Source organism: Gadus macrocephalus, chromosome 11 (genome assembly GCF_031168955.1).
Source record: "Gadus macrocephalus chromosome 11, ASM3116895v1".
Lineage (NCBI taxonomy): Eukaryota > Metazoa > Chordata > Actinopteri > Gadiformes > Gadidae > Gadus > Gadus macrocephalus.
The window spans coordinates 9577165-9600416 of record NC_082392.1 but is presented as its reverse complement, the minus strand read 5'-3'; the positions used below and the strand labels follow the sequence as shown (position 1 = coordinate 9600416).

Sequence of the window (23252 nt, the reverse complement as noted above, 5' to 3'; positions counted from 1 at the left end):
AACAACTAAAACAGTCCGCAGGGGGGGGGGGGGGATATCAATATCGCAAGACAGTTGGGGAGGCTCAAGGAGGAGGGTAATATTAAGTTTGAGCAATAAAGTGTAGTCTTGTGGTGGACTCTATAGACATAATTCACCATACTGTGTTATTGACATGTTTTCTTTGTTATAGGGACACTGTTTCTTTAAGATCACGTGACTTATGTGTTGATATGCCGGTCGGTGTGATGTTTGAATTGAACGGTTTTTGTATGACAAAATGAACGACCCGCGGTTGCTTGACGAGGTGAGAAATTGTCTCTTCCCTTCTTTTATCGCAATTTCTGCAGTCTATATACAGAACGTGTTACCTGGGAAAGTTTGTCGACGGCAGAGCCGTTATGTTTAAAAAACATAAAGTCTTACCTGAGCGGGTGTGTGTGTGTGTGTTCATACCTGGGCGAGTGTGTCGCTGCTTTTGTCTTGACGTACAGTGTGTGCGCTTCCGTGTATGTGTCGCTGCCTTTGTCTTGACGTGCGGTGTGTGCGCGTGCGTGTGTGTTTGTGTGTGTGTGTGTTTGTGTGCGTTTCCATGTATGTTTGTGCGCATGTAAGTGTGTGTGCGTTGTGTGTATGCGGTGTGTATGTGCATGCTTGCGGCGTATGTATGCGTTCACGCGTGCTGTGTGTGTGTGTGTGTGTGTGTGTATGTGTGAGCTGCACGCTGCTTGGCACATTTGCACATGAGTAACTTGAGTAACTGGTGCGACAGTCCTGCTATTATAGTAGTAAGATATATGATAACTATAACTCTTGCATGTGGATGTCTTCAATAGACATGTGAGTGTTCCACAAAGTGCTTCCCCCTGGCCTCTTTAGTCATTCACTTCCTTGCTGGGTTAACCTCACTCCAACTTTGTTTCAATACACTTTTGGCAGATGAGTTGGTCTGAGACAGCGCCCTGCCACTCCTCAAGTCAGTCAGAAACCCCTGGGTAGGACTGTGTATGAAGGCATATCGGAGATAGAAGCACAGGGACTTTTTTCACATGCTATCTTGCTCATCATGAGACAAGGCTGTATTGCAAGGCATGAACATGTGAAATAGGAATTTAATAATGTGGAATATAACAAACCATCAGTATTCTCTGATCAATCATGTCATGTGCGAAGCAAGGTTCTATTATTTACCAATCATTTATTTTTGAATGAAGATTGTGAGAATGTGCTTAATGCACTAGAAGCATTAAAACACATTTGACTGTGAATTTATGTTCCCACAATGCCCTAAACATTCATCTGCATAACAATTTTCAATGCGTTCAAATAAAAGGCACATAAAAGGATAATTTCTACAATACAAGGGCCTTATATCACAAGTAATGTTGAATCAATAAAATACATGAGCACAGTAACAAGGTTAGCATGGTCCTCTTACCTGCGCAAGTTCTCCAATATGGTGTGCACCTTGCATTGCTGGACTCTCACTGGGGTGCAGAGCATTAGGAGAGGAGTGACGAGTCTTGTGAAGCGCTTCCTGCATGCCGTATTAGGCCAGCAGTAATGACACAATATGACACGCTTATCACACAGCTCCTTTATTCACAGAATACGATGTGTAGTTTCCATTTTTCTGTTCTGCAAACAAAGCTTTTCATCTGAAGAAATTATCCAAAGGTCCAAAATAAATAAACATTTTTTTTTTTTATATCAAATGACATTCAAGATATTATAACAGAATTATCATTCTCTTTAGATGTTTTATTTATTTACTCAAAAAGAATGAATCACAAAAAAAACTCATTAATTATTAACATTACATGAATCGATTAGTTTAATTAAAGACTGAGTCTTTAGAGAAAACAGAAAGGCTGTCGGGACCAAGAGAACATGCCTTATCAACTCTTTCTGCTCTGTTACTAACAAGAATAGCACAGTGACTTTTAATCCCTTGAGTTGAATCATCCTCTCATCTTCTGCTCCCGTGCCATCTGGCACAGTCCACAGAGGGGCAGGCAGGCCATCACCACCCAGTCATCACACACTGAGCCCTGCGGAGAGACAGAGGGCAAAGACCAGCTTAACGTCCGTCACTCTCAGACACTATTGAGAGAGCAAAGGGGCTCCCAAAAAAGGGTAATCCGGAGGAAAAGCGCTATTAAAGTGTTTTGGTGTGGGCTGCTCCCAGCCAAAAGGTACCAAGGTTAATGGCCAATGTCTGCAGCCTACCTGTAGACCTCCTTTAGCCAGGGGCCTAACCCTGGCCCTTAGTAACATGGATCTGAATTCACTGGAGGTGTCAGAAAGCATCTCATCCCAGATGGGAAATGAGAGTGTCACAGCCAAAAGTACAGGACCGTAATAACAATTACATATATATATATCTAAAAAAATTATATCACCATGGATGACCACATACACAAACTAAAGCCAAACCACCAAGGTGTTTCCACTATGCTCTTGGGATCACCAGAGCTTGTCGTGTGCGTGTGTGTGTGTGTGTGTGTGTGTGTGTGTGTGTGTGTGTGTGTGCGTGCGTGCGTGTGTGTGTGTGCGTGTGCGTGTGCGTGTGCGTGTGTGTGTGTGTGTGTGTGTGTGTGTGTGTGTGTGTGTGTGTGTGTGTGTGTGTGCGCGTGTGCGTGTGCGTGTGCGTGTGCGTGTGTGTGTGTGTTGGGCCCGGGTGCTTACGCTAATGCGGTAGCGGCCACGCATGCTGGTCCTCAGGGCGATCATGGCCCCGGGGAGGAAGGGCACGCAGCAGCTGTCCCCGTTGTCCTGCGCCACTTGAATGGCCAGGATACAAGGTATGAAGGTGGCACAAAGACCTGGTGGGGGAGAGAGGGGCCACACACACACACACACACACACACACACACACACACACACACACACACACACACACACACACACACACACACACACACACACACACCTCAGGGTTGTGAGCCAGCACTTCACTGGGATATGTTTCAATGGCTTAAACTCACAGACAAACATGGCATACACTCAAAATAACACATATTCCATATGTGTTATTATTAATGTCCGAGATTTTTGCTTCAACATGCACACACACTCACACGTATCATTAGCTGTGATCAGCGAGGATCTCCTTCCACAGGACTTTGGGTTCCCACACACATACGGACACACACAGGTTGTTGTTTTTTAAACATACATATTCCACAGTCTTCAAAGCAGTCACAGGAATTGGAGCTCCAGTCGGTGGAGCCTGAAGTCACAGAGTAGCTGGTGACGGAGACCTGGGGCTGGGAGCTGATCACATTGGACTGGAAGGCCATAGCTGGGGACAGCAGAGGACCCGACCACGGAGACCATCAGACACACAATCAACCACGTGTTGGTCAACGTTGGTAAACTGGAAAGCAAAGCTTGACTTTTTTGCCTTACCTGCTGGCTTGGAATGTATCCTGGAGCGGAAAACGACACGATGCGTACCTCTTCGAACTTAAAGTGTGACATCACAGCTTCACGTGAACCCGGGGTTTTATAGGGAGTTTGCACCGGGAAAAATCTCCCTGCCCATTTTAGGTCTGTATGTCCTAAAATGGCTTTGTTGGCTTTGTTGAGAGGAAAAAAAGAAAACAAAGAATGTTTGGCTTTGGGGCGTAGAGAACTTCAGGGCTTCTAAAATGGTATACACCTATCTATGACATGGTCTGTTATCAGTGGAATTGCTTGACTGAGTGGCTTGTCCATTGTGTGTTCCTGCTACTTATAATGTAGCACACACCTGCTTTACAGGCAGGTGTGTGTGTGTGTGTGTGTGTGTGTGTGTGTGTGTGTGTGTGTGTGTGTGTGTGTGTGTGTGTGTGTGTGTGTGTGTGTGTGTGTGTGTGTGTGTGTGTGTGTGTGTGTGTGTGTGTGTGTGAGTATGTGTGTGCGTGTAGGTGTGTGTGTATGTGTTTGTGGTTAGGATCCTATTAGATATGTTTCTTGCCTACTCAATAGTATAGTAGTATGGGTATTGGAACGCAGGGCTAGAAAAGCAGAAACGTGCCCCTGTGTGCAGTTGGGAAATTGTGTGACGGTAGAAAAGGGGTGGTGCTTGTCATCGGATTAGTAATGGTTTGTGCTATTAATTTCTCATTGGTTCAAGCCATATATTGGAATTGCGAAAAACCTCACTCTGAGGCTGGGTGAGAATGCACACCTCTTGTGCATCAAGTATCAGTATCAGTGTCAACAGGTTTGACCAGCCATCACCACACCCTCTCAGGGGAGATCTCCTGCACGGCAGTGGAGCACCCTTGTGCTCATGGTCATTTGCGGCAACTTTGACCATAAACCGGATTTCTAATACCAACCTGCGTCCTTGTCTGGAGGAGCCAGGCAAGGACTTATAAAGGTCACCTAGGACCTTGTTATAACATGATAAATGGTATATTATTATTTCTGAGGTTAGAAATTATATTTCTGATTTTATTAGGATTAGCAAATGGGCTAAAGATAATGGGCAGTTTGGCAATTCTGGCAGCATATGTCTGAAGGGTGTGTCTTTTTTGGCCAACAGTTATCTTCGTTGGATCTTATCCAGGGCTGCCTGAAATCCTTTGAGTGCGATTAGAGAGAAGTTGGGGCGCACGCGGCACATACTTTGGGGCAGTTTGGGGTTGTCAACACACGCTGAACCCCCCCCACCCCCCCCACCCCACAAAAAGAAAGAAAAAAAAGACATGGCTTTTCATGGTGCTAAGTGCTATTAGTCAACAAACGGATACTTGTGTTGTCGGCCCAAAAGCACGTCGGCCCACCAGGAAAGTTCCTGGTGGGCCTGTGGGCCAGTCCAGGCCTGAACGTGGCAGTGTCCAGCCAGATTTATGATGGTTAGATCAGCCATGCAGTTGGTACACTCCATTGCATAGAATGCTAGCTTGATCTATCCATCATACATTTGGGTGGGCACTCGCACTCCCATGTGTGACATCACTAGAGGGTAGATTGTGAAATGGCTTGTACTGGCCAATCACCCAAGGTGGTAAAATAGGGGAACATTAAGCCATCGTATTTGTGATTTTGTGACATATCTTAAGTACCAAGTAAGCATTTCAAGTCCCCTAATCGGGTCATTCTCACAAAAACAGAGCAGTCATTAAAAACCCTTAATGCTCTGTGATTTCACAATTCATGCAGAACTGGAATATTCTTCTTCTACTCTAACATAATTTTCCAATTAGCACCTCTGTGCATCGATTATGGCTGGAAGAACCTTTGTGTTATGTGTAAAGGCTGGTGAGCCTGCATACACAATCAACGTAAAATGTTTTTTTAAGTGGACATGTGCTAGGTGTAAGATATTCACAAAGACCTGGTGGGGGAGAGAGGGGCCACACACACACACACACACACACACACACACACACACACACACACACACACACACACACACACACACACACACACACACACACACACACACACACACACACACACACACACACACACACACACACACACACACACCTCAGGGTTGTGAGCCAGCACTTCCACTGGGATATGTTTCAATTGCAAACCATGACCTTGGGTGTCTTGAAAGGCGCCTCTAAACTAAATGTATTATTATTATTATTATTATTCCATATCACTGTCTGCAGACAGTTTCTATGTCACTACTTCTTTCCGTCAGTCACCATCGCTGCCTATCTATAAAAAACAATGCATATCTGTTTGGAAAACAAGCAGTTTCAGTTCCTGAAAGTTAACTTCTGTTTTCTGATCCACCCATCTGCTCAGGGTTGGAAAAGAGAGAGAACCGAGAGCAGGGAGTCCACTGAGAGTAAGGTGCTGAATCCTGCTGCTTGTTTGGTGTTTTAAGGTGTTCTGCACCACATTGATTACGTCAGCATGAACAGCTCACAGGTAATCACAGAAGATTATTGGGTGAGTATGTTTTTTTTCATGTACTGTCCGACATATCACTGAAAAACTAATGTGCATGTTAATTCTTATCTTTAATCTGCAGATGTTCCTTTCTTATATTGAATGGACAAAGGAAGGACAAACTTGCTAGCCCAAATAATAAAATACGATTTTAACAAACATCACCAGTCCTTGCTAAGGGCAAATACTCAAAGCCATGTTTCCTTTACAAGTAAAGATCACATTAATGCTTTGAAAAAGCATTTGTGCACACAGACTTTGCGCTCTTATCAGTTGCTGTACGTCAAACCCATCAAAGTCAAATGAAAGGTTTCCTGTCCTCCACCTCTCTTAGGATTTATATGAAAAAGACTATAACCAAGACGAAGAAGATGCTACTCCTTGCCAGCAGAAAGATGTTTACAGCTTCGGACGGAGCTATTACCCCGCGGTGTACAGCCTGGTGTTCCTCCTGGCAATAGTGGGCAACGTTCTGGTGCTGTGTGTGGTCGCCCGCTATCGGAGCTCTGTGAGGGGCGGAGCCTGCGCCCTCTCCATCACCGACATCTTCCTCCTCCACCTGGCCGTGGCTGACCTTCTGCTGGCGCTCACGCTGCCGCTGTCCGCCGTCCAGTGGGCCGACAAGTGGGTCTTCGGGCTAGTGGTCTGCAAGATCTCGGCGGGCCTGTTCTCCCTGAACCGCTACAGCAGCATCCTGTTCCTGGCCTGCATCAGCTTCGACCGCTACCTGGCCATCGTGCACGCCGTTCGTAGCGGTTGGAAGCGCACGTCCTGGCACGCTCATGTGGTGTGCTCGCTCATCTGGGGGATCTGCCTGGGCCTAAGCGGGGTGGACGTGACCTTCAAGCAGCTGTCGAAAGTGGAGGGCCAGCTCATGTGTCGTACCTGGTACGTCGACAACACCAAACAGTGGCAGGTGGGGCTGCAGTTGATCAGCATGGTGCTGGGCTTCGGCCTGCCGCTGCTCGTCATGCTCTACTGCTACGTGCGCATCTTCCGCTCGCTGTGCAACGCCCCGCGCCGGCAGAAGCGCAAGTCCCTGCGGCTCATCGTGTCCCTGGTGGCGGTGTTCATGCTGTGCTGGGCCCCCTACAACTTCTTCCAGCTGGCGGACAGCCTGGAGAGGCTGGGCACGATCAGGGGCGGCTGCCAGTTTGGCTGGGCGGTGGACCTGGGCATCATGGTCACGGAGAGCGTGGGGCTCTCTCACTGTGCCCTCAACCCCTTGCTTTACGGCTTTGTGGGGGTGAAGTTCAGACGGGAGCTGGCCAAGATGGTGAAGGAGCTGCTGGGCCCCAGAGGCTGGAGGGGCAGGCAGGAGTGGGGCGTGAGGAAGACCAGAAGGACCACCGGGTCCTTCAGTTCTGCTGAGAGCGAGAACACCTCGCACTCTGTCATGGTGTGAACTCTCTCCGGTACGCCAGGAGCTGGTGTGTGTGTGTGTGTGTGTGTGTGTGTGTGTGTGTGTGTGTGTGTGTGTGTGTGTGTGTGTGTGTGTGTGTGTGTGTGTGTGTGTGTGTGTGTGTGTGTGTGTGTGTGTGTGCGTGTGTGTGCATACTGTGTATTCACATTCAAATGTGATAACTTACTAGCCTCTTTTTTTTTACAAAATATTGCCTACATTTGTGCAAAATAAAATATATTTGGTTGTAATATTCCTGTGTTTGACAATCGGTTCATTTAAATTAATTTCTACACTTCCCACTACACTTGGCCGGTAGTAGAATTTCCCCATCTCAGTAGTTGTTTTTCCCATCTAACATTGCAACACACCTTGTGAAACAGCTTGCTCAGCGATTCAAGGTGAAACTGTGATTGGAGAAGTCTGAACCATGGTTTCCTCAACTTCCCCTATGGACCCCCAGAGTGTAACTCTACTAGAGCCAATCCTTCCACAAAATAACATGTCCCTAACAAACGACACTGCCTTTGTTAATGCAAACAATTCTGTTATTATATCCAAAACTAAATGGCATAAAGTTAATAGGTAAACACAAACTTTTCTCTTATATTATTAATTAGGTCATATAATTTCTATCCTTTGTCAATACCAAGTTGCAACCAACCCCCTGTGCCCATTTGATAGAACCATAACAAATAAATATCCTTATGATTGAGAAACCGGTGTAGGGTTCCTGCAACAGTCTGTGCACACTACTCATTTTAAACAGACAGATTGAAGTTTTGCAGACTTCAGCAAAAGTTTCCTTCTATCCCACTGACGAAAAGTAGTAGGAGGAGGCTAGTAATAGTAGCTGTAGTAGTAGTAGTAGTAGGCTAGTAGTAGTAGCAGCAGCTGTAGTAGTAGTAGTAGTAGTAGGCTAGTAACAGTAGCAGTAGGCTAGTAGCAGCTGTAGTAGTAGTAGTAATAGTAGGATAGTATTAGTAGCTGTGTAGAGTACGCCTGGTATTATTTCAAACATTGTTTTTTTTCCACAGTTATAGAGCTTTATATGGATAGATAGATATAGATATGATCATGTGTGTACAAGAAGGACGGATAATCAGACACATTATTTACCCATAATCTGATTTGGAAAAGAGCCACAGTGCCCTCTAGTGGCCACGGCGGATGGGTGTCCGCGACAGGCTTCTGGCTTTGTTGTTCTGAGGTTGACCGACGTTCTAGTTCGTGTCATAAACGGGTTTTCGTGTGAGTGTGAGGTGATCCGATAGGTCATGGTTTGCTATCGTGTTGTTTAATCATGAATCGGCTAATGTTGTGCATACCAAGGCGGTTGGTTTGCGTGTAGTATTTATGCGCTCGACAGTCGTCTGTCTCGTACAAGTAGTTGGTCTGTAACCCCTCGAATATAACATGCTTTGAAGACCTCCCGCGGAATTCTCGGTTCAATCTGTCTGACCCCGGCGCCACCCGGTAGGTTTGTACATGGGTTCTTTCTGTTTCTCTTTTTGATCTGTAATGCCCTCACCCTTAGATCTGTATTCTGTGTGGGAAATGGACCATTTATTAACAAGTTAGTGTTTCTGATGTAGGCTACACCCAGACCGTCATTACTGCTGCTTGAAAACTAACACTAGTTATTTCTTCATATAGATAGGCGAGGTCCTGTCATAAACATCTGCCCCTAATGATACAACGTATGTCCTTATAGTCAGACGTACATCCGCGTAGTTAGTTGTGTATTTCTTTGTAGAACCCTCTTTTACATCAGGCCTACCTCATGAGTGATTCATAGCGTTTAGCCTATGTTACATTCCTCCTATTCATAGTCATGTACATATCGTGTTTCATGTCTGTTTAGGCAGGTATGGTTGTTCCTTGTTACGATACGTGTTATCATGGTTACCACACTACCACACGCTGTACTTCCAAGCAGCGTTTGACAATACCCACATGATGATGACATCAAGGCCATGTGAGGGTTTCTAGTGAGTGGGATTCTGACTCGCAGTTCTGCCTCAGCGCCACTTCACGTGAAGAAGCGAATGGTTGTGGATCTGTTGCTCGATCGTCTTATCAACATCCGGGTGTACTGAACTTTTTTGTTTCATTAACAGACCAACATGGAGGTGGATCTCGACGGATTATTTTTAAGTAACACGTCACTCGATTATGGAGACTACACGCACAAAGAGGAAGGCGACCCAGACTCCGCAACCGTTTTCCTGCCGTTCCTGTGCTCCCTAGCCCTGATAATCGGTCTCCCGGGGCTTGCTCTACTTCTGACTCTTCTTGTCCGCAAGAGACGTCATTGGAGTGTTATGGATATCTTTGCCCTCCACCTGGCTGTGGCGGATGGTCTGATGTTGGGGACCCTGCCCTTCTGGGCTGCGCAGGCTGTTCGCCCCAGCGGATGGACCTTCGGTACCCCCTTCTGCAAGATTAGCGGAGCTGTCTTTCATGTAGGTATACCTGGATTTGAAATTGTATTCTCTGCTTTATTGCTGTTCTTGGTTTCCTGTAAATATAGCCTACACTGTGTGTATTTCAAACATAGTTTTAAACAAAGCAGATGCATCTATGTGATCTGGACATCATCTTTGGGTTTTGTTACTTTGTGCAATTTTGTGCATTAAGACTTAAACAATCAATTTAACTTGATCAACTTAATAATCTATAATCATATTGGAATGTATGTACTGATTAATATAATGGTTTGGGGAGGGCTGCAGTGTATCTTGAAACTGAAAAGTCAGATCTGTGCGACCAGTAACCAATATCACTTTAACTGTAATGTGGGAGAGATTTTAGGAATTTGGCCATTGGCCAATATCTCCTTGGAGATACAAACAGAACGAGGTCACTGGACTCTATTCTGTTGATCAACCCAAGTCACCCTGAGTGAAGTACTTTTGCTTTTCCAGTAGAGAACGAGATGGATTGTTATGAGAATAGAAAGGGTCGGCTTCCTGTTTTCCTCTAAGGGAATTCGTTTTACTGTGTTGAACAGTATGTTATTCAGTTTTATAACTCTGTTTACCTTCTTCTTCCCTTTCCCTTTCTGTTTCAATCTACCCTCCTCTCCTCCTCGCTCTCTTTTGCTCGCTCCCTCCCTCTAACTGTCTCTTTCTCTTTCTCTATCTCTGTCTTTTTCTCTCTTGGTTTCTGTTCCTCTGTAATTCCCCCTCTCTACCTTTAATGCTCACAGATCAACTTCTTCTGTGGGATCTTCCTGTTGGTCTGCATGAGCCTTGACCGCTACCTCTCCATCTTCCGCTCCACTCACTTCTTCTCCCGCAGGAAGCCCTGGATGGTGCAGGCCAGCTGCCTGTCAGTATGGCTCCTCTCCCTGCTCCTCTCCATCCCTGACTGGGTCTTCTTGGAGGTCGAGGTGGGACGCAGAGTAGAGTGTGTTCACCTCTACCCCCCGCCTGCTCCTCGGTCCGGTGTCGACTGGCGCCTGGCCTCTCGCCTGCTCCACCACATCGTGGGCTTCATCCTGCCCTCTGCCGTCTTGATCTTCTGCTGCTCCTGCTTCCTTCTGCGGCTTTGGCGAGGACCCCGCCTGGACCTCCAGAATCAGAGAGCCCTACGGCTCCTCCTGGGCTTGGTGGGGTTGTTCCTTCTCTGCTGGACGCCCTACAACCTGTCCCTGTTGGCGCACACCGTCCGTGGCACTGAGCAGCGTCCGGAGCCGGAGGGCGGCGACAGTGGCGGTGCTTATGGGTCACCCACCAGCGCCCTGGGGAAAGGCCTGCTCCTCATGTTTGCTCTTGGCTGTTTCCACGCCTGCCTCCAGCCCCTGCTCTACTTTGGCCTGTGCAACAACGTCAGGAGAGCGGTGCTGGAGATGCTTTATTGCGTACCGCCAGTGGAGAAGGCCGACTCCAGCCGCACTCTGTGGGAGCTTGGTCTTGAAGAGGAACCGCTGCCGCAGCAGAACCGAGAGGAGGTGGTACCGCTGAACAAGAACCGGGAGGAGGAGGCAGCGCAGACCGAGACCAGGGCCACAGAGCAGCAGATCTCTGAGGAGGAGGTCGCGCTAAACCAGAGGAGGAGTCAGCCCTGACCCAGGCCAGGGTCGCAGAGCAGCAGGATCACCAAGCCAATGCTGACCATGATGAAGTGGATGGGAGAGCATGACTATTTGTTTCCGCTTCATGAACAGGAAGTTACTTTAAGGGTCAAAGGGTTCACGGGCGGGGGACAGTCCTACATGTTGAAATCAATCATGAATAAATGCACTTTAGGCTGCATGTGTTCATGGAACTTTTACGTGGGGTAAGAACTGTAAGGCTACACATGTGGCTGTAATAATGCATTATTAGTGAATATTGTTTTATGATATCGTAAAGGGTTTATATATATCTATATTAGGAAGTGAGTGGCCAGAGTTGTTTTTCTTGGACAATCCACTTAAAATCCACTTTTAAGACGTGAAAACATATTCAGAAGTGTCACATTTTATTGAGCAAAATTTGCGGTACAAATTCCAGACCATGTATCAGTATTGCCGATCCATGTTCTAACAAATCGCGATTAGGCTCAAAACATCTGAATTGAGATTTAGACCGGCAGTCAAAATAGGACTCTGCTGTTAAATGGTACAGCTTTAATGGGATCCTTTTTGACCAGTGTAGCGCAAAATCGATGGGAATGTTTTTTATTGCTTTTGATATTTTGTTTTCTTATTTATTTTGCTATGAATGTTTGTGTTTATAGTAATTACGATAATTGATATGGTGTTATATTGTCATTATATGGTAATCATTGATTGAAAAGACGGGAGTATTTTTCAGAATGGACAATTAACTTTGTTTTTACTTCCCATTTAAGTTATTAGTTTAAATCCCTGTGTAAATAGGGTCAGCTCTGGGCCGGTTCGTTTAACCCCTTCTTTCTTCCCTTCGGCTTTAAGGGGTTTTCTTTGTTGCAACATGCGTCGGCAGACAAGACAACACAAGCAGGCGGCTGATGTCATCAGTCAGGTGACGGGACGGAGGGAAGGGTGAGGGAGACGGAGGGAGGCAATGAGAAGAGCATTGTGTGTCGCTACCGTGTTGTCGCCATCAACATGATAGCCATCACTCGTGTTTGTTTGGTGGTGTGAGATCGGAGACGGGTGGGGCTTGCTCTGTTCCCTAAAAAAACAACAACATATAGGGAGAGTACTATAGGAGGACGGATCTGCGTAGAAAAAATTAAATTAATTGTTTTTGAAAAAATACAGAGTAGTTGTAGACCCCTGTCTACAACAGGGGTCAGCAACCTTTTCAACATGCAATGCCAGTTTGACATTTACTCGTTAATGATTGTGCCTTAAGCAACAATATATAAAAAATTAAGCTGAATTATGACAAAGTGACCAAAAACATTTCCAGAAGACCTGATATTGTACTATTTCCATATAGTCTGCAATCATGCATCAACATTTTAAAAGATTTTTTGGTTTGGTAATTGCATTTCAGAAACATTCAGAAACTCATTCAAAACATATTTGCACTGTGAGAAATGTAAAAAACAATAATATATGAGAATGCTGGAACCATTCACATTAATATCTTTAAGACATGTACAGCTGTGCAAAACCATGTGAAGGTAATGCATACAGGCCACTTGCAACAATATTTTAAATATTTTATTCTCTATTACTCACAAAATAGGTTTAAAAACTATTAATTGATCCCTTGGAGAACACTGCTTCCTGTAACTAATTTAAACATATTTGCACTGGAAGGAAATGCCCAAAACAAAATAAAGTTGTTGTTTTTTAAGTTTGCCAATGATTATGCTGCCCCGTGCCAGTGGTGGCACGCGTGCCTAGGGTTGCCAACCCCTGGTCTACAATAATACTTTTTTGTCATCCCTTTCTGCATAAAATGTCGTACGTTAGGCAGCCCTGCTTCCATAGAGTGTTTATTGAAAAGAAGTATATATGAAACAGGTATCAACCAGAAACACGAAGGGAAGTTGAATGAAAGGTGTAGAATCTTTCTTTTGAACTTATTGTAGCACAATCAGTCGAGGAGGAGTAGAAGGCATGCATCTTTTTGTTGAGCCACGTCAGTGCGGGGGCCCACCCAACCACAGACAGTGGCGTGTTTCCTTCTCTTTTCTCTTAAAAAAGTACTCGACCCCTTGAGAAACAGCCCTCAGGTTGCAGGGAGAGCTTCGAGCTGTGCCGAAGTAGGAAGTATGCCTGTGACCGCTGCTTGGTGATACATCGGTCTATGTCCTCACCACTTGGTTTTTGTCGTGTTAAGTATCACTTCGGGATGAATGGTCACATCCGTTTTCAAGCGAAATGCAGAGTTTAGAAATACAGCTGCCATTCACTATTTAGACAATTAACAGACGCTTTCAGCCCAAGGAATGAAGCACTGCAGCAACTAAGCATTGTTAAACAATGTCATCATGGTATGAGTGAGGACTAGGTTCCTCTGTCTATCCCAGAGGAACTACAGTATGGCCAATCAAATGAGAGACTGGTATCGAAAGGAACAATCAATCATATCCGATGGCTGCTAAAACTGAGGCTTCCGTGCTTGTAATTTACTGTCACATAAAAGCCTCAGTTAGAATCACATGTTTAGGTGGATTGTTTTGCGGTTTCACATTCACTTGCAGATGGTGGGGCTTTACTAGACCTTGACTTTTAAAGTAGAGGTTTACCCATGTGTTGCATTGGCAGAAGATATTTGGTATATGACTGAACATTGTTCTGCCAGCTTTGAACTTTATTTCAATGTACCTTAGGTACGACTCAAGAATACATTTAACACATTTGTTTATTAAAATACACATGACTGCTTCTTGAAGGCTTGTTTTATTATTTTACTGTATCCATTACATTTTTACACTAGACAAATATGTGATGGTTAAATGCCTTTATATGTTGACTGTGCATGTGTGCCAACTTTTCAGTTCATTATGCATAACAAATAGTTGTATGTTATTTCAGCACATATTATTAACATTTACCAAATTGACTATATTGATACAAAATGTGACAATGATTTCTGACGATAAAAATCATTGACCACCTCATTGAAAACACAGACCAACAAAAACTGAAAATAAAGTTTAAAACCTTGGACCTCCATTCCACAACCTGTAATTAATATCTTCTGCTCATTTGATGTTGGATCCTCCTGGGTCTGAAATAAAGAATTATATATACATGTTTGTCTATACCTATGAAAATAAGACATGGCATTTTATTACTCAATAATAGGATAGCAAAAATATGATCAAAGAAAGCAAGACACTTTGGAGCTTTATGCTTGGTTAAAATAATACTGTTGTTCTCCACTCTGAATTACCGCTTCCGGTCCCCAAAATGTTACCAGCGCTCTCTGCTGAACCTTCGTCTCAGACTCGCTCAGATAGCCATGGAGTTGGAGGTGTGGCCGGACTCGGACCAGCTGGAGCTCCTTCTGGAGCTGGCAGCGGACTGTAACCAGGCCCTGGTCTTCACCCTGCAGCCCAGAGACCTGAGCATCTTTAGGAGCTGGTGGCGGAACTTGACGCCCATGAAGGCGTACAGCACAGGGTTCAGGCTGCAGTGGAGGTAGGCCAGGCAGGCCGTGACGATGATGGCCTTGTTCAAGGAATTTCTGCTAGTGCAGGAGTGTTCCATGGTGTGGTTCATGTGCAGCGTGTCAATCATCAAGGTGACATTGTAGGGCGTCCAACAGACAAAGAAGACCACCACCAGCGCCAGGATGACTAGGACAGCCCTCTGCTTCTGGAAGCCGTGGGGGCCCTGTCGAAGCCGCAGAAGGATGCAGGAGTAGCAGAAGATCAAGATGGCGGAGGGCAGGACGAAGCCCAAGATGTGATAGAACAGGCGAGACACCAGGCGCCAGTCGATGTCCGACTGAGAGCGGAGAGGATAGTCATGAATGCACTCTACTTTGCTCCCAATGCGCTTGTCGTTTATGGCCTTCAGGAAGACCCAGTCAGGGATGGAGAGGAGCAGGGAGAGGAGCCATACTGACAGGCAGCTGGCCTGCACCATCCAGGGCTTCCTGCGGGAGTACATGTGTGTAGCGTGGACGATGGACAGGTAGCGGTCCAGGCTGATGCAGGCCAACAGGAAGATCCCGCAGTAGAAGTTGATCTGGGAGAACAAGCACAGAGGTGTGAACGCATTTAGCACTAAGAGGAACTGCTCTGCTATTATGTTCGAAAAACTTCTCAAGGTGTCTAAATAGATCATCTAAGCTTGTTGAAAGTGAAAACAAGCCTTTATGTGTTCTGTTTAAACCAAAGCCTACCGTGAACAGAGCTCCAGCGACCTTGCAGAAAGGGGTCCCAAACACCCACCCTACAGGGGTGGCCTGCGTGGCCCAGAAGGGCAGGGTCACCAGCAGCAGGCTGTCGGCGACTCCCAGGTGCACGATGAAGTTGTCGGTCACACTCCAGGTGTTGCTCCTCTGACCCAGAACCCAGAGAAGCAGGCTGTTCCCCAGGAGCCCGACCAGGAGCGCCAGAGAGTAGACGACTGGGATGAACACTGCCTCGAAGTTAATGTCTTCCTGAAAGTCACATACCATACCCCCGCAACAGTCTTCATTGTCGAAATACTCGTCGTCCGAATAGTTGTAGTTATTTGACAGATATGAATGGTCTTCCTCGTTCAGCTCCATTTGTTCAATCTTTTAAACACTGGAAGGATTGAAAATAGAAAAAAGTTATGTAACAGAAATAATAGATCTAAAGTATGTACTATTATCTTTTAACCACACGGTGGCAGCATGTTCATGTTCTTACAAGATATCCGATGATACGTGTTCTAAAAAAAAACATTTAAATTTCCCGTCTGGGATTAATACAGTACCATCTTATGTTATGTCATATGATTGTATAGGCCTATTATAGCAATTCATTATGATATCAATCGGGGAAAGATCAACAGGCACCAAGTATACAATAAAATAAGAAATTACTTAATTCAAGAAATACTGAACGAGATATAGGCCTATTAGTTCTTGAGTTAATAGTAGATGATTGTAAAAGTTCAATATAATTGCAGATAGAATAATATTGTTATGTTATAAGATAATAAACTATTGTACAGTACTAGTAGTAGATAGGGTAACTATTATTAATATTATCATTATCAACAATTAGTAGACTGCTTCACATCTTAGCCCATGTATATATATATATATATATATATATATATATATATATATATATATATATATATATTATACACAGTCATTCATAAGAGCATATATAAGAGTAATTCAACATTCAATTTAGAAGATAAACATTATACAGATTAATTTGCTCATTCCACTAATAAATAGCAGACGTCTCAGAGTAGTTATAAAGTAAAGCCTCACCAAATGTGGCAACTGACGTTCACTCGATGCACTTATGCTTGAGGCTGCAAACCACACAATAGCTCGAGCATACGACAGTGAGCAGTTATAGATGAAGGCAGTCGCAAATAGGAAGTAGTGACTATAGACATATGTAGATCGTTTTTTGACAAATCCTAGAACACACTTCTTACATTTCAGAGAGGAGAATCCATTAACAAGAAAAAAATAAAGCGTATAATTGTTTATACATCATAAAAATACAAATAGAATGAAATATTTATGATGAAAGTAATTAAATAACATGTTCCAGTCGCCAGAAGAAAACATTGCTATTTGTATGTTTCTGCAAACCACAAATGCATTGCACCTCAATGTTTATAAACACAAAAATATATCTTCATAAAATATATATATATATTATAAATACATTTTACATCAACGTTACTCGATAAGTGTATGCATACAACTTAGTGTGTTTTAACTGTTTTGCATTTTCTATGCACTTTTGGTGTCCTGAGGGTATGGGGTAGGCTATTTTCTGGTTATGAGCCACCAACAATTAACATTTTATTAGGCCTACTCAACACAGCAATCCTCCAGCCCCCCAGGCCTGGTATGCATGCACATGCACTGGTTGTTACATCAACATCTTTGTTGGTGGTCACCAGAGACTGTTCTTTTTAAGACATCTTAAAAAATGTAAAGTGTCCAAGGCTGGGATGCTTCAATTCTATAGGGTTGTGATAGAGAGTATCCTAACTTTCTCTATCACTGTGTGTGTGTGAAAGTCTTCAGCGGATGATAAGTCTGGTCTGGAGACGGTAGGTCAGCATCCAGAATCATTGGGCTAGACCTTCCCAATATCAGTGACATCTACAACACCTGATATTCTTTGATTCATCACACCCTGCTAATTCCCTTTTCCTCTACCATCAGGCAAAAGACTAAGAAGCATCAGGTCCAGATCCATCCGCTTGTCCAATAGCACCTATCTGAAGGCTGTGCAGGCTTAATTCCAACAAACACTCCTTATCTGCTCTGCTTACAAAGCTATGTCCTCCTCCTAAGGGTATTTAAATGCATTAGCACTTTGTCTTAGCTACCTTTATTTATTGTATTTTCACGCTGGTAACAATGCATGTATCTAGTTTTAATGTGATGTCTTTTGTGTATGTCCAGTCAGACTTGTTGTCTCCCTTGTTCTGTGTGGTATTGTACTGTCCTGTGTGAGCCAAATCACCAAAATGAATTCCACACGACTGCGTTGCTTGGCAATAATAAAGACTTGACTTTAGACTTGACTTGACTTAACATGACTGTATTATTAGAACACAATACAACCCCAGAAATGATTGTTTATTGGTCCCTGTGATTGGAACGGGACTCAGTGATAAGATACATTAATGTTTCATCTGTAAGCACAGTTCACGTTGCTTACGAGTTCATCAGTTCTAAGTAAAGTGTAATTTACACAAGCCATGATGTGGTATCATCAGCCTTCTTGGTGGACTTTAATCATTCATCTGCAAATTGGTAAATTACCGAAGAGCACGATTAGGATGATGAATCTTCATCTGGGTTTGTGTAAATGACAGAATACGTAGAACTCATAAACTCGTAAACAACGTGAACAGTACTTACATTCTAAACATTAATGTACCTTATCACAGCGTCCTGTTCCAATCACAGGAAACATGCAAGAACCAATCAATTCAGGCGGTTGTTTAGAATATTGTTTTCATATAACAGGTTCATGTACAGGGCAAGTTTTCAAATCCCTTTTTTGGGGCCGTTCGGGGTCGCCAGGCACCACATGCTGAAGACATTATTGATTCATTGTGATTGTTGAAGTAAAGAAACATGACTATTTATAGCCATTCCCAAGCCATAACCCACGCCCACCAGGTCTCACAACGGGCACACGGGTTTAGAGAAGTACAAAAGAACAACACGGAAGGCTCTCTACTAGCCAAGCAGGAATTCTTATGTTTCTCTGATGTAATGAGGAGCTGTTGGGGACAGTTTGATATTGTTTTGCCTCATGCTGTTTCCCCCCTGCCTGTCAGAGCCCTGACTCTGCCCCCCCACCATGTCCCGTCATGGGCTATAGGAGCCATCTTTCTGAAAATGGTCACACCCAGTGTAATGGCTAAAACTTGTCAATTGTTTTACCACTTCTTGTGAGTTCCGGTGTTTGCTTTGTTGAACGCGTGAAAATAGAGTCCATGAGACGTGGCTATAATGAACTTGACTTTGTTTATTTCTAACATCAGATGTAAATTAAAGCATTGAAGTTTTGTCTTTGTTTCTTTGTTTGTTGGTTCAGCTCAGTTGTGTTTCCTCGCCACGGTCCCGTCAGGTTCACGACAGGTTCACGTCATGTTCACGTTCTGCTCACGGTCAATACTCTCCACTCTCCTTGGCCTGGCACACCTTTATGCTATAGTCAATTAGTGCCTGACCTATAGGGGGCACACACTCAGAAACAAATTACAATTTCCTAATTTGGGACAATTCAATACAAATAAGATCACTAATAATAATTTTGTCACGCAAACTAAAATATCAAATCATACTAAAAAAAGGTCTCAAATGGCTCCTACACCCAGGTCATACAATTTTATGACAGAGAATGGTGATGTATTTTGCAGAAACAGCAAGCATGGATTAAAACCCACAGAGTCATTGCAACCATAGGTAAACAGAGAGGATGCCCCGATAATGGAGTGCACACCGAGTGTTATGGATACATCTAAGGTGGTTCAGAATCACAGGTCAGAGTAGACTAGGGAGCATGCTGCTCATCACTACCTGTAGTCATGGATTGAAAAGACTAAACAGTACATAGCTTACCAGCCAATGTTTTGAAAGGTGTAGTTGACTACTTGTTTTTCAATTTCCTTTTCATACAGCACTGGAAATGCCCTTGCCAGTAAACACAAATAAGTAATATTAATGATGATAATTATAACAATAATAACAATAAATTAAAAAAAATCGAATTAAATTTAAATTCCGAATCAAGGTTCCTGCACATGATTTTCTTTTTGTATTGCCGAAAGGAACGGTCCATTCGGCAGATAGTCAAAATTCCAGAATTCCAGAATGTAATCCCGTAGGACTGTTTCTGATTGAATCATGACATGGCAGAAGATGTGGAGAAATATCTGAAACAGTTTTACTCACTGGCCATAGATGTGACAGCCGTCATAACTTACACGAGCCATCTGGCAGACACAGACGATTTCGAGACAAGAGAGGAACTGCTTTGCTTGATCGGCAGGCTTGACTATTAGAGGGGATGCCATTTTTAAGGAAGTTTGTACAGCAATGCAGGACTATGGTTTATTGCTCGAAAAACTGGGTTGCATGACAACTGTGGTGCACCAGTGATGGTTGTATTGCAAAGGGGTTTGGTGGCACAAGTTGAAAGGGAAATGATGCATTTCCACCTTGATTTAATGATTAAATTACTTGTGAGTGGATAATCTAACAGGCTAATGTGTGTGCACAGTTGCTGCAGTTGAATCTGAAAGCTGAAAAGCTTTCAGATTCAAATCTGAAATCTGAAAGCTGACCACGGAGACCTGGTTTACTACTTGGAAGTGCGCTGGTTGAGCAAAATGCAAATTTATGAACTTATGGAGACAAAGGGGAAATCAGTGGCCCGTCAATGTGTTTTGGCGTTCGTGGTTGACATTTGAAACTGCAAAGGTCCACCAGCTTATGCATTCACTTCTACTGCGATAATTTAAAACTAATGTTACCTGTAGCATTCTCTGTAGCAGAGTATGAGCAGTCTGTGCATTGTTCCTGGATATATTAAACAAGCACTTTCACAATGTCAAAACAAAAGAGCAGGATTTGCACATATTTGCCCGCTGGGTGTCTGACTGTTAATGACATACACGATTATCAACTTGGAGGTTCAATCCCTACAGGAAGTGATGCAATCCTTCACAGGTTGTCAGAAGATACAAAAACACACAATTAGATGTATCTAGAATGACTTTTGAGTAGGATAGAGACATCTGGTCTCTTTTATATGAAAGGGGGCTTAAGGACCTTCTCATCAAGTGATGATTATCAACTTGGAGGTTCTATCCCTACAGGAAGTGATGCAATCCTTCACTGAGAGGTTGTCAGAAGATACAAAAACACACAATTAGATGTATTTAGAATGACTTTTGAGTAGGATAGAGACATCTGGTCTATTTTACATGAAAGGGGGCTTAAGGACCTTCTCATCAAGTGATGAAAATGGTTGTTGGGAAGATCCTGTGTCTCTTTTATACAAAAGAGGGCCTCAGGTAGATAAAGTATAGGATAATTAAATTGGGGGCTCTATCCCTACAGGAAGTGACTAAAAAAGCATCATCAAATGCTTAATTGAAATGCATTGGAAATTAAAGGCTATAGATCTATCTAAGTTCATAGGAAAAAGGTAGGAACTTGGCCATTAAACCTAACAACCAGGGGACACCTTGGGACCGCTCTGTGGAAATCTCAGGTGTCATGGTGAAATAAGGTCTGGGTGCAGCACTGTAATAACGCTGCTCATTGAGATCAAAATAAAAGGAGGCTTTGGTGGTGAAATGCACCCCCTGGGTTCGAAATGGCAAAAGTTTGGTATTTGATTCCCAGTCAGGCCCTGGAACAAGGTTGTCAGGGTGGTAGGGCCGTCCCTTCTACAAAAAAAATCTCCTATCTTACACCACCTTCTGGTCGACTAGTTCTCATGGCCCATGATTCCGAGAGGGTCTGCCAAAATAACGGCCCGTTTGAGCTATCCTTTTTCAGCAAGAGCTAAAAGTCAAAATCTCGGTTATTAAACTCATTCCCCTTATACGTGTGACCGCCAGCCATTTTGTTTGAGGTCAAGAGAGACGCAGCGCCAGTGCAGGGAAATATTGTTACAGATGTAAAAAAAAATAAGAAAAAAAGAAAAGCATTCCAATAAACACCTTGATCCATGTTATGGTCTTATAATTGCATTGTCACTTCATATTTATTATGATGAATATGCACATGAAATATAACATAACATGTTACATATCAATGTTCCATGTTCCTCCATATCAATTATATCAAAGCAAGTGGGAGAATAAGTATAATATGTAATTACTTCTGTTGAAATTATATTGCACTAATTACATGTATAAATACTCTAGCAAGGCCACTGTAATGTAAAGTGTTACAAACAGGTTTTAAATGTTAACATATTAGAGGGTGTTTGTTTTATGTATTAGTCCTGATTTGACAATTAATCAGTTTAACAATGTGACCGTGTGACGTAAGAGTTGGACCCCTTGAAAGACAGCAAAACCTATTGTCTTTGCAAGATGAGATACTACAAATTGTAGCACACAATGTAACCATAATCCATTCGTAGTTAACACTTTCATTATGCATGACCATTTCCCTATTCCTGTTGTACACCACAGTACCACTTTAGGCTATGTGTTCAGGCCACCCCTCTTGTATTAACCGGAGCAAATATTGGAGCTTCTCGTTGCCGCTGTCTCTGCTCGGAGGCTGTAAATCCTCTTTGATGCTGACAGCATGCTGCTCATCACAGCTGCGACAAAACACTCAATTTCCATGTGATTGTCTTGGCTGTGTTTGGTGTCTCTCTGTGGTCTTCTGTACTGTGGGTATTCCATGGCTGTGGTCTTTTCCCAATGTGTACCTGACTACATCCTGGTTGAACCTTGTCAAACACACGAGAAGTCTCTGGAAGCGGATCAACACATTGTCGAGATCTTTGGAGATCATCAGTGGCATGAGGGTTTTGTGATCTTGGTCAGTTTGAAGGCAGGTAGGCTGTAGAGGTACTCCTCAAACCTCTAAGGCGCCCCAACTCTTCTTTTGTTTTACCTCTCTGAGCACACCTCGCGTCGGAATGGAGCTCCAACAGGAGCTATTCTTTAGTTTGAAGGCTGCCTACTGTGCTGGAGCTCCACTACAGAACAGGCTCTCTCTGCTTCCTAGGTCCTAAACCTGCTGCACCTCCAGCACGTCATATCAATAGTGAAGTTCAGGATTAGCTCGATTTGGGCGTAGCCTCTGTGGTATGTCCTTGTCCAGAATTCCCAACATGAGTTGGTCCCTGATTTCCTCCAGAATCTAATTAGGTGATAATTATCTCATAAATCCGATACATTATACTTTTTTTGTTGCAGTAGTCATGCACTTCCACATCATCCACAACATCCTTGACATCCCTGACAGCACTACCGCTTTTCTTCCGATATCTTCTGCACAACGATACAGCTGGCCTTGACAACAACTATACAACTGATTTGAAGAAGTGGAAGAAGAAGTGGTTATTCATAACAGAAAAGTGCGGTAGTATCTGTAACTTACACATAATTATCTAAGCTTATTCATTGATATACACACCCACTTGGATTTCTGTTCGCATTATTAAGCTGCGATAAGTAGCTAATATAAATTCTCTTTTGCAAAGACCACAATCGATGCAAAGATCACACCAAACAGTTTCCCATGTATTAAGCTATGTTGTATATGTTAAAACTAAATAGTTTGATACTCCAACTGTGTTGATGTTTTGTTTCACCATGGGGATGTAAGGTTAATCTTAACTTCTCTGTGTATAGTCAACACTTACT

At 43.6% G+C, this 23252-nt stretch overlaps 4 protein-coding genes across 5 annotated transcripts; 2 read left to right on the top strand and 2 right to left on the bottom strand.

The window, feature by feature from the left end:
* Positions 1 to 1561: 1561 nt before the first annotated feature.
* Positions 1562 to 3550, bottom strand: cnfn (cornifelin). Its single transcript, XM_060064170.1, has 4 exons — positions 3391 to 3550; positions 3158 to 3283; positions 2668 to 2804; positions 1562 to 2030 (listed from the first exon to the last, which is right to left on the bottom strand). The coding sequence occupies exons 2-4, from the start codon at positions 3279 to 3281 to the stop codon at positions 1941 to 1943; spliced, it is 351 nt and encodes a 116-aa protein (XP_059920153.1). The 5' UTR covers positions 3282 to 3283; positions 3391 to 3550; the 3' UTR covers positions 1562 to 1940.
* A 2082-nt stretch (positions 3551 to 5632) lies between these two features.
* cxcr3.2 (chemokine (C-X-C motif) receptor 3, tandem duplicate 2) lies at positions 5633 to 7535 on the top strand. The gene is made up of 2 exons (XM_060064161.1): positions 5633 to 5880; positions 6215 to 7535. The coding sequence occupies exons 1-2, from the start codon at positions 5845 to 5847 to the stop codon at positions 7283 to 7285; spliced, it is 1107 nt and encodes a 368-aa protein (XP_059920144.1). The 5' UTR covers positions 5633 to 5844; the 3' UTR covers positions 7286 to 7535.
* Positions 7536 to 8465: 930 nt separating this feature from the next.
* On the top strand, positions 8466 to 14387 carry LOC132467074 (C-X-C chemokine receptor type 3-like). The gene is made up of 3 exons (XM_060064158.1): positions 8466 to 8758; positions 9403 to 9747; positions 10494 to 14387. Exons 2-3 carry the CDS (start codon positions 9409 to 9411, stop codon positions 11352 to 11354), a joined length of 1200 nt encoding a protein of 399 aa, XP_059920141.1. The 5' UTR covers positions 8466 to 8758; positions 9403 to 9408; the 3' UTR covers positions 11355 to 14387.
* Positions 14093 to 22531, bottom strand: cxcr3.1 (chemokine (C-X-C motif) receptor 3, tandem duplicate 1). 2 transcript variants are annotated; one of them, XM_060064159.1, is made up of 3 exons: positions 22109 to 22531; positions 15565 to 15955; positions 14093 to 15407 (listed from the first exon to the last, which is right to left on the bottom strand). In XM_060064159.1, the coding sequence occupies exons 2-3, from the start codon at positions 15934 to 15936 to the stop codon at positions 14667 to 14669; spliced, it is 1113 nt and encodes a 370-aa protein (XP_059920142.1). In that variant the 5' UTR covers positions 15937 to 15955; positions 22109 to 22531; the 3' UTR covers positions 14093 to 14666. The 2 variants fall into 2 exon arrangements, with proteins under 2 accessions (XP_059920142.1, XP_059920143.1); XM_060064160.1 differs by lacking the exon at positions 22109 to 22531 and adding an exon at positions 16639 to 16717.
* Between the last annotated feature and the right edge of the window lie 721 nt (positions 22532 to 23252).

Coding starts and splice junctions, on each gene's coding strand:
- cnfn (XM_060064170.1), bottom strand. CDS start 3,281: ATGGCCTTCCAGTCCAATGTGATCAGCTCCCAGCCCCAGGTCTCCGTC. Junction 2,805..3,157: donor CTTTGAAGACTGTGGAATAT/GTATGTTTAAAA, acceptor CTCCCCCACCAG/GTCTTTGTGCCACCTTCATA. Junction 2,031..2,667: donor GTGGCCGCTACCGCATTAGC/GTAAGCACCCGG, acceptor GTCTCTCCGCAG/GGCTCAGTGTGTGATGACTG.
- cxcr3.1 (XM_060064159.1), bottom strand. CDS start 15,936: ATGGAGCTGAACGAGGAAGACCATTCATATCTGTCAAATAACTACAAC. Junction 15,408..15,564: donor TCGCTGGAGCTCTGTTCACG/GTAGGCTTTGGT, acceptor TTGTTCTCCCAG/ATCAACTTCTACTGCGGGAT.
- cxcr3.2 (XM_060064161.1), top strand. CDS start 5,845: ATGAACAGCTCACAGGTAATCACAGAAGATTATTGG. Junction 5,881..6,214: donor TAATCACAGAAGATTATTGG/GTGAGTATGTTT, acceptor CACCTCTCTTAG/GATTTATATGAAAAAGACTA.
- LOC132467074 (XM_060064158.1), top strand. CDS start 9,409: ATGGAGGTGGATCTCGACGGATTATTTTTAAGTAACACGTCACTCGAT. Junction 9,748..10,493: donor TTAGCGGAGCTGTCTTTCAT/GTAGGTATACCT, acceptor TAATGCTCACAG/ATCAACTTCTTCTGTGGGAT.